At 41.3% G+C, this 10,000-nt stretch overlaps 1 protein-coding gene across 2 annotated transcripts in view; it reads left to right on the forward strand.

Annotated features, from left to right (window-relative positions):
- Positions 1-3,090: 3,090 nt before the first annotated feature.
- Positions 3,091-10,000, forward strand: part of LOC127007755 (runt-related transcription factor 3-like) — a 47,424-nt gene continuing 40,514 nt past the window's right edge. For both annotated transcript variants that reach the window (XM_050879022.1, XM_050879023.1), the window contains exons 1-3: positions 3,091-3,345; positions 5,642-5,799; positions 9,263-9,376. In XM_050879022.1, coding sequence (XP_050734979.1) covers positions 3,131-3,345; positions 5,642-5,799; positions 9,263-9,376 — 487 coding nt within the window. In that variant the 5' untranslated portion in view covers positions 3,091-3,130. The remainder of the gene's footprint in view (positions 3,346-5,641; positions 5,800-9,262; positions 9,377-10,000) is intronic.

Raw genomic sequence — 10,000 nt, forward strand, 5'->3', positions numbered from 1 at the left:
TGGAAAAGAAATTAAAAAAGAGGAACAGAAAGGAAAAGAGAAGGAAAAGGAAAGAAAAGCAAGAGAACGGGGAAAGGAAAATATCAAGCATGCAAAAGAAAAGAAAACAAACGGAAAGGAAAAGAAAAATACGAAAACAACTTGAAAGCAAAATGAGAAAAACAGGAAAATACAGAACATGTGAAAAAGAAATAAAAAATAATACATGTTCGTGACCAGAAAATAACATAACTCAAACCGGAAAACATGTATAGTGTCAACGCAGAAGAGAAATATTTTTGAGAGCACTGATATATCTCTTTCCCGAACGCCCATGAGAAAAAGAGCGGAGAGGAAAACAATCAGCGGTATCTTTTGAAGGATATTGTCAGGAAGTAAAAAAATATTGAAACCTTCCGCATTGACTGATAGAAAACGCCTCGAAAAACACACACAAAAAAAAAAAATATATATATATATATAAGGATCCACACGGAAAAATTATTATGCAAGAAAAACAAGAAAAAATTTGTGAAGTCTCCGTGAAGATGAAAACAAAGATTAAAGAAAACAAGAAAGAATAAAACAATGAATATAGAAAAAAATATACATACGAGAAATAGAAAACAAATGAAAGAAAATAGGGACGAAAAACAAAACAAATTAAAGAAAACAATACTTGACCATTACTTGAATAGAGAGGAGGAAGAAAGAAAGAAAAGAAAAATTACACAAAGAAAAACAAAAGATAAAGAAAATAAGAAAGAATAAAACGATAAATACAGAAAAAAATAGGCAAGAAAAATAGAAAACTGAAAGAAAACAATACCTGACCATTACTTGAAAGGAGAGGAGGAAGAAAAAGAAAAGAAAAATCACGCAAAGAAATACAGAAAACTAAAATGTAAGACAACAGGAAAAAAAAATTACACAAAGAAAAAAAATTATACTAAAAATTACAAAAAAATACACAAAGAAAATTACGCAAAGAAAATTACACAAAAAAATTACGCAAAGAAAATTACGCAACGAAAATTAAACAAAGAAAATTAAAAACAAAGAAAATTACACAAAGAAAATTAAACAAAGAAAATTACGCAACGAAAATTACGCAACGAAAACTACGCAAAGAAAATTAAGCAAAGAAAATCACACAAAGAAAATACAGAAAACTAAAAATATAAGACAACAGGAAAACAAATCAAGAAAAATATGCAAAACTTGAATCTAAGAAAATAAGTAAAATAAGAAAACGGACCTCAACCCCGTTTTCTTCTTTTCCCTTCCATTTCTTTTCTTTTTTTTCTTCTTTTTCTTATCCTTTCTTTTGCGTCCCTTATCTCTCCGCTACACACACACACACACACACACACACACACACTCAAACACACACATAAGCAGACAAGAAAACACTTAGGTAATAACGAAGGAAATAGAAAAAATAATAATAAATCACATAAAAAACACAAATTAAAATACAATAAAAAAAAATAAGATAAAATAAAAAACAAAAATAAATAATAGATAATAAAATAAAATGAAATAAAATAAATTGTAAATCACATAAAAAACCACGGAATTAAAATACAATAAAAGAATAAATAAAATAAAATAAAATAATAAAATGAAAATACAATAAAATAAAATAAAAAATAATAAGTCACATAAAAACCACGAAATTATAACGAGAGGTAAACAAAAAATAATTAGAATCTCTGAGAAATAATAAGACAGACGAGAACTTGGAAATAATGAGAAATAATACAAAGATAGGAATATAAAAACTGAGAGATAAATAACATGAGAGGGAGAGAAAAGGAAAATAAAATGAAAGGAAGAGAACGGGGAGAGGAAAAGATTAGGGATGCGAAAGAAAAGTGAAGAAAAAAGAAAAAAAGAAAAATGGAAGAAAAAAAATACAATGTGAACGCAAAATGAGAGAAATATGAGGTAATAAGAAATGTGTAAAGCTAAGAAATGTGAAAACTGAGTTGATTAAAAATAATAAGAAAAGATAAAGGATACAAAAGAAAAGAGAAGAAAAAGAGAAAAGAAAAAATGGAAGGGAAAAGAGGAAAATGATACAACATGAAAGCAAAATGAGAAAAATTGGAGTTAATGAGAAATGTGAAAAACTAAGAAATGTGAAAATTGAGTTGATAAAAAAATAAGAAGAAAAGATAAAGGATATAAAAGAAAAGAGAAGAAAAAGAGAAGAAAAGAAAAAATGGAAGGGAAAAGAGGAAAATTATACACTATGAAAACAAAATGAGAAAAATTGGAGTTAATAAGAAATGTGAAAAACTAAGAAATGTGAAAATTGAGTTCAAGTAAAAAAAAAAACAAGGAAGAGAAAAATATACGGAAAAACTGAGTAAAATTTAAACTTTCCCGATCGTAAAGAAGAAAAAAAATACTGCGACGAAGCTTCTGTGTGTGTGAAATAAAGAAGTGAAATAAAGAAGAAGGGAGAAAATTTACCTAGTTTGTTTTTACGGGCGATAGAAAATAAAAACAATGACAAGAAAAGTAACAGCTTGAAATGGGAAAAAAATTATTATGACGAAGCTTCAGTGTGTGAGATAAAGTAGTATATATTTTTTTTTCTTTTAGGAGTTAAGAAAATTTACTTATATTTTTTTACGGGTGAAAGAAAATAAAAACAATGACAAGAAAAGTAACTGAGCTTGAAATGGGACGAAACTTCAGTGTGTGAGATAAAAAAGTATATAATTATTTTTTTCTTTTAGGAGTGAAGCAAATTTACTTATATTATTTTACGGGTGAAAGAAAATAAAAACAATGACTGAGGAAAAGTAACCGAGCTTCAAATTGGAACCATGTAGAAAAATAAACTATAAGAAAACTGAAGAAAAAAAGAAAACTATGTAAAGAAAAGAAGATAAAGAAAGAGAAAAGAATCCAAAGTACAGCAAAAAAAAAGGACGTTTGATTTTTTTTTTTTTAATTGTGTTGAAAAGAAAAAGAAAATGACTCTGTAAGAGGCTCAATTCTCTCTCTCTCTCTCTCTCTCTCTCTCTCTCTCTCTCTCTCTCTCTCTCTCTCTCTCTCTCTCTCTCTCTCTCTCTCTCTCTCTCTCTCTCTCATCACCACCGCCACCAGCAGCTTCTTCCCCTCCCCACTCCCCACCATGTTCCCGGACGTGACCATGGGGGAGATGATGGGTGTCGGGGGAGGGGGAGGAAGCATGGGCGGTGGGGAGAGGGGCTGGGGAGACATGATGGGGGGGCTGATGGTGGGTGGGGAGCCGGCTGGGGACTTGGTGAGGACTGGCGCCCCCAACATCATCTGCACGGTACTTCCTCCCCACTGGCGCTCCAACAAGACCCTCCCCAGCGCCTTCAAGTGAGTAGTGGGGTGGGGAGGTTGGGGATTGGGTGGGGATTGGGTTGGGGTTGGTCTGTCTTGGGTTGGGTTTGATTTGGTCGGGTTTGGTTTGGTATGGTTAGGTGGGGAGGAAGGTGGGGAGAAGAGGTTAGACTTGGGGAGGAGAATTCAAGGGATGGGGAGGAATTACGGAGGGAGGAAGGGAGGTATGGGGAGGAAGGTGGGGAGAAGACGTTAGACTTGGGGAGGAGAATTCAAGGGATGGGGAGGAATTACGGAGGGAGGAAGGTGGGGAGAAGACGTTAGACTTGGGGAGGAGAATTCAAGGGATGGGGAGGAATTAGGAAGGGAGGTATGGGGAGGAAAGATGTGGAAAAATAAAAGTTTGACGGATAGGGAGGGAGGTAAAGAATGGGGGGAATGTAAGGGGAATAACTGGGGTAGAAGAGGATAGACTTGGGGAGTTGAAACTACATGGGGAGGAGAGAGAAATTCATGGGTTGGTGTGGAAGAGAGGGAAGGAGGTTTTGGGTGGAGAGATGTGGAGAAGTGAGCTGATGAAAGATGGGGAGGAAGGAAGGGAAGGAAAAGAGAGATGGAGAGAGAGTTAGGAGAAGGAAAAGGGTAGTATATAAATGGAGGAAAGTAGGGGAGAAATGGGGAATGTGAGGGGGAAGGAAAGTAAAGGGTTAAGAGAAGGAAAAGGGTAGTAGATAGGAAGGAAAGTAGAGAAGGAATGAGGAGAAGGAGAGTTTAGTGAAGGGTTGAGTGAAAGAAGAGAAGGATAGATGGAGGGGAAGATAGGGAAGGAATAGGGAATGGAAGGGAAGGGAATTGAAGGGGAAGGGTTGAGTGAAGGAAGAGAAAGATAGATGGAGAGGAAGATAGGGAAGGAATAGGGAATGGAAGGGAAGGGAAGTGAAGGGGAAGGGTTGAGTGAAAGGAGAGAAAGATAGATGGAGGGGAAGATAGGGAAGGAATAGGGAATGGAAGGAAAGGGAAGTGAAGGGTTGAGTGAAGGAATTGAATGGGGAGGAAGGTAAGGAAGGGAAGGGGAATGAAGGGAGAAAGGGAAGAGAAGAGTTGCGTGAAGGAAGAGAAGGATAAATGTCAAAAAAAACTATCAATGCACTTATTCACTTTTGTTTTACTTCTGAATTGTTTGTTTTCCACGCTATCTTCGCTTACCTGATCATCTTTGTATTTTTCATTTTATCTTTGTCTACATTATTTTCGCTTTCCTGTTCATCTTCTGTTTTTTTTTTCATTTTATCTTTCTTCCCACACTATTTTCGCTTTTCTGTTCATCTTCGTTTTTTGTTTAATCTTCACACTATCTTCGTTTCCCTGTTCCTCTTCTATTTTTTGCATTTTATCTTTCTCTACACTCTCTTCGTTTCCCTGTTCCTCTTCTGTTTTTTGCATTTTATCTTTCTCTACACTCTCTTCGTTTCCCTGTTCCTCTTCTGTTTTTTCCATTTTATCTTTCTCTACACTCTCTTCGCTTCCCTTTTCCTCTTCGTTTTTTTTCATATCATCTTTTTCCACATTATTTTCGCTTTCCTGTTTCTCTTCCTTTTTTTCACTTTATCTTTCTTCACATCTTCGCTTACCTGTTTATCTTTTTTTATCTTTTTTTCCCCATTCACCTTTATCACTTCTACGCCTCCTCCTTTTCTTTCTCTTTTGTCTCGTCTTCCGCCAACACCTGTCTCTACTTTAATTAACCTGTATCTTCCTCACTTTTTCCTCCCCTTTACACCTTAATTCTTTTCCCTTCACCCATTGTCATCACTTCTCCCTTTTCTCCTTTTTCCTCTTCCATCACGTCAACTGCTATTCATCACTTTCATCACTTTTCCCTCCCCTTAAGCACCTTTCATCTTCTCCCTTCACCCATCACCCTAACTTCTCCCCTTTCTCCTTTCTCCTCTTCCATCACGTCAACCTCTACTTTCATCACTTCTTCCTCCCTTTCACCTCCCCTCTTCCTCCTCTTCCCTAACCCATCAACATCATCATTTTTTTTTACAACAGAGGAGACAGCTCAAGGGCACAAAAAAAAGGAAACAATAATAATAAAAAGCCCGCAACTCGCTGCTCCTATCAAAACCTCTTCCTCTTCTTTTAACCTCTTCTTTTAACCCCCTCAACTACTTTTCCCTAACCTATCACTCTCTGTATCTACCCTTCATCACATCACCTCGTCTCCCGCTTAAATTTCCTCCTCCTCCTCTTTCTCCTCTTCCTTAAATCACCCCTACCGGCTCCTCTTCCCCTCTTTAACACCCCTCCTCCCGCCCTCCCCCCCCAGAGTGGTGTACCTCGGCCCGGTGCAGGACGGTACGGTGGTGACGGTGCGCGCGGGCAACGACGAAAACTGTTGCGCTGAGATTCGAAACAACTCGGCGATCATTAAGGACCAGGTGGCGAAGTTCAATGACCTGCGCTTCGTCGGGAGGTCGGGCAGAGGTGAGTCCGTCCCCTGGTCACCTGTCTGGCTGTCTGTTCGTCTGTTTGTGTGTTTGTGTTTGTCTGCTTCCCTGGGTCACCTGTCTGGCTGTCTGTTCGTGTGTTTGTGTGTTTGTGTTTGTCTGCTTCCCTGGGTCACCTGTCTGGCTGTTTGTTCGTCTGTTTGTGTGTTTGTGTTTGTCTGTTTCCCTGGGTCACCTGTTTGGCTGTCTGTCTGTTCGTCTGTTTGTGTGTTTGTGTCTGTCTGTTTGTGTGTTTATCTTTGTTTTTGTTCTGTTTATTTTTGTCTATCTCTTTGTCTTTGTTTCCTTTTGTTTTGTCTGTCTTGTATTTTTTTGTCTTTTGTATTTGTGGTTGGTGTGGTGTGGAAAATTGAGGAAGTTAGACGGGATATATTTCTTTAGTATCTGGTTCTGAAAACGATCGTAATTAAGCCATCATCTCCATCACCGCCTCTTTCTCCTCTTTGCGCCCATCTTCTTCAGTTTTACACTTTTCTCCTCTTCTTCTCTACACCCATCACCTCCGTCACCTCTTCCTCAGTTTTACTCCTTTTTCTCCTCCTTTTCTTCTCTACACCCATCACCTCAAATCACCTCTTTCTCGATTTTAACTCCTTTCTCCTCCTCTACATTTCCTACCCCATCACCTCCCTCATTTCTTCCTCCCCTTCCTTTTCTTTCCTTCTCTTCTGAACAAAACTTCCAATACTATCTCCTATCTACCTCCAGCGTATAGTTTCTTTCATCTCTCTTTGTTTTCTCCGTCTTTTCTTTCTCCTCTTCTCTTTTTTCCCTCCTCTTCTAAGCAAAACTTCCCATATTATCTCTTTATCTATTTCCAACATATAATATCTTTCATCTCTTTTTCTTTTCTACCTCATTTCTTCCTCCCATTCCTTATTTCTCTCTCCTCTTCTAAACAGATATTTCCCTACTATCTTTATCAATTTCCAACGTATAATATATTTCATCTCTTACTCTTTTCTCCCTCATTTCTTCCTCCCCTTCCTTATTTCTCCCCTCTTCTAAACAAATATTTCCCTCACTATCTCTATTTCCAGCGTATAGTTCCTCCTCACTCTCTCTCTTTATCTCTTTTGGACCCCGCGTATCTTCATCCTTCAATGTTTGTTTTGCTTCTTCCCTTCCTTCCTTCCTTCCTTTCTTCCTTCCCCCCCTCTCGTTTACAAGCATGGCATCCCTTATTTTATATTCTTGAGGCGTATTTTCTTCTTTTCTCTCACCTCCTTTATTTCCATCACCAGAACAAAACCTTCCTTGGTCTTCACTCTCTCTCCCTTTCAACTGTTGCCATTTCCTCTTGTCCGTATGTCCTCTCGTGTATCCTCCCTTCCCTTCGTCCCCACCACAGTGACCCTAACTTAACGACCTGTGTGTGTGTGCGTGTGTGTGTGTGTGTGTGTGTCGCCAGTGAGGAGGTCCCGCCGCCGCAACACACGCCCACCCCACAACACAAGCTAGAACACACAGACAGAACACCGCACAGCACACACGGACGCGGCCTCAACACACTGCAACACAATCCGGGGTCATAAACTCTAACCGGCAAACATAATAGAAAAAACACAAAAAAATCAAATCCAAATACTGCAAAAATCTTAATCTTTACTGGATAATTTATGAGTCAATTAGAGGAAACACCAAGGGAGGAGGAGGAGGAGGAGGAGGAGGAGGAGGAGGAGGAGGAGGAGGAGGAGGAGGGGGGAAGGAAAAAGGTCAGAAACAAGGAATCTCTTTTATCAGGAAGAGGAAAAAGGAGGAAGAGGGCAAAGAGGAGGAGGAGGAGGAGGAGAAAAAAGGAAGTCATGCAGGAGGAGGAAGAGGAGGAGGAGGAGGAGGAGCAAGGAAGGAGGGAAGGAAAAAAAGGTCAGGAACAAGGAATCTCTTTGGTTAGGAAGAGGAAAAATTAGGAAGAGGGCAAAGAGGAGGAGGAGGAGGAGAAGAAAGGAAGTCATGCAGGAGGAGGAGGAGGTGAAGGAGGAGGAGGAGGAGGAGGAGTTGCCAAAGAGTAAATATAGTTTATGTGGACACCCGAGATGCGAGGTGCTAAGAGCCTGTGTGCGTGTGTGTGTGCGTGTGTGTGTGTGTGTGTGTGTGTGTGTGTGTGGAGGACAGTTATGGTGCAGTGTCGGTTACATACACAGCCGCCATCAGTCACCATGTGTGTGTGTGTGTGTGTGTGTGTGTGTGTGTGTGTGTGTAAGTACGTTTGCAGCTCTTTATTTATCCCCATCATCACCCCCATCATCCTCACTATCATCATCATTATCTGTTTTCACCACCACCGTCTATCTTCTTTTCACCATCCTCTACCTGGTTTTTTTTTTGTTGTTGCCGTTGTTGTTGTTGTTTTTGTGGTCATGTCCTCTTCTCTTTTCTTCAGTGGTTTTCCCTTCTCTTGTCTTGTTTTGTTTTGGCTTCTTTTCCTTCCTTTCCTTCTTTTATTTTCTCTTGTCTTCCTTTTTTCTCTCACTCTCTTCTTCCATTCCTCCCATTTTTTTCCGTTTTCTGTTTTCTTCCTTCCCTACCGTGGACAAATTTCAGCCTTTATGTATCCTCCGCCAGTTTCCTTTCCTAAATTAACATGTACCTTCATCATATCCTTCCCCCATGGCAAGCTTCACATTTCCCCCCCTTCCCCTCACTCCCCAAGATGTTTGACCATGTTTCCTCCTCTTTCCCTCACCCACCTCAAGAGTTCCTCACACCGAACGTCTTTCTCTTTTCCTTCCTCATCAAGTTTCACCCAGTTTCGTCACATTTCAATTTTCTCCTTTTCATCCCCCCTAAGGCAAGTTTCACGTTTCCCCCCCTTCCCCTCACTCCCCAAGATGTTTGACCATGTTTCCTCCTCTTTCCCTCACCCACCTCAAGAGTTCCTCACACCGAACGTCTTTCTCTTTTCCTTCCTGATCAAGTTTCACCCAGTTTCATCACATTTCAATTTTCTCCTTTTCATCCCCCTTAAGGCAAGTTTTACGTTTCCCCTTCCTTCCCCTCACTCCCCAAGATGTTTGACTATGTTTCCTCCTCTTTCCCTCACCCACGTTAAGTTCTTCACACCGAACGTCCTTCTCTTTCCCTTCCTCATCAAGTTTCACCCAGTTCCATCACATTTCAATTTTCTCCTTTTTTTTCCCCTCTAAGGCAAGTTTCACCTCATTCTCATTTTCTTTTTAACAAGTTCCACACCATTTCCCTCCTTGATAAGCTTCACTATTTCTTTCTTGGAGAGTTTCCCGGCGTTTTCTCCCGTTTCCTTCCCAGGCTAGCTTCATATTGTTTCCTCCCTTAACAAGTCTCACACCGTTTCCTCCCCGGGCAAGCTTCACATCTATTCCTCCTTAGACAAGTTTCACCCACCCCCCCACACACACACACACAATGAAGAGTATCCCGCCGGCAAGTTTCACACCCTTTCCCTCTTGTTTCGTTCCCAGGCAAGAGCTTCCTGCTGACCATCACCGTCAGCACCTCGCCGCCCCAGGTCGCCACGTACAGCAAGGCCATTAAGGTCACAGTAGACGGCCCCAGGGAGCCAAGGTCGAAGTCACGTGAGTACTACTGCCTCAGACGTCGTGGGGAAAGGGGAGGGGGGAAGGGGGTGCAGGGGGGGATGTGTGTTTGACGGGGACGAGGGGGGAGTGATGGGGGGAAGGGGAAGTGATGGGGGGAAGGGGGAGTGACGGGGGGGATGTGTGTTTGACGGGGAAGAGGGGGGAGTGATGGGGGGAAGGGGAAGTGATGGGGGGAAGGATGGAGGGGAAGGTGGGATTGACGGGGGAAGGGGTGGGGGAGTTACGGGGGAAGGGGAGGGGGTGACTAGGGAAAGGAAAGGGGTAAGTGACGGGGCAGGGTAAAGGAGTGGCAGGTTGGGGGGGGGGGGGGGGCAAGGTGAGGGTAATGACGGATGGGGAGGTGATGGTGACTGATGGGGTTATGCCATGCGTGGAGCCGATAACAGATGGACGACCGAAGCAGCACCGGCCGTGTGGTCACCGTGCGTCGCGGCGTCCTGGAGTGACTGGGTTTGAGTCCCGCCCGCCGAAACAGGCTGACAATTTTCAGTCACCGCCGAGTGGCCTAAAACTACCCACATGCTGTCCCGAAGACCGTCTATCAACCCGGACTGTAATTAAACTCTCTAAAGAGGATAAACAATTACCTCCGGGGGGCAG

Source organism: Eriocheir sinensis, chromosome 36 (genome assembly GCF_024679095.1).
Source record: "Eriocheir sinensis breed Jianghai 21 chromosome 36, ASM2467909v1, whole genome shotgun sequence".
Taxonomy (NCBI): Eukaryota; Metazoa; Arthropoda; class Malacostraca; order Decapoda; family Varunidae; genus Eriocheir; species Eriocheir sinensis.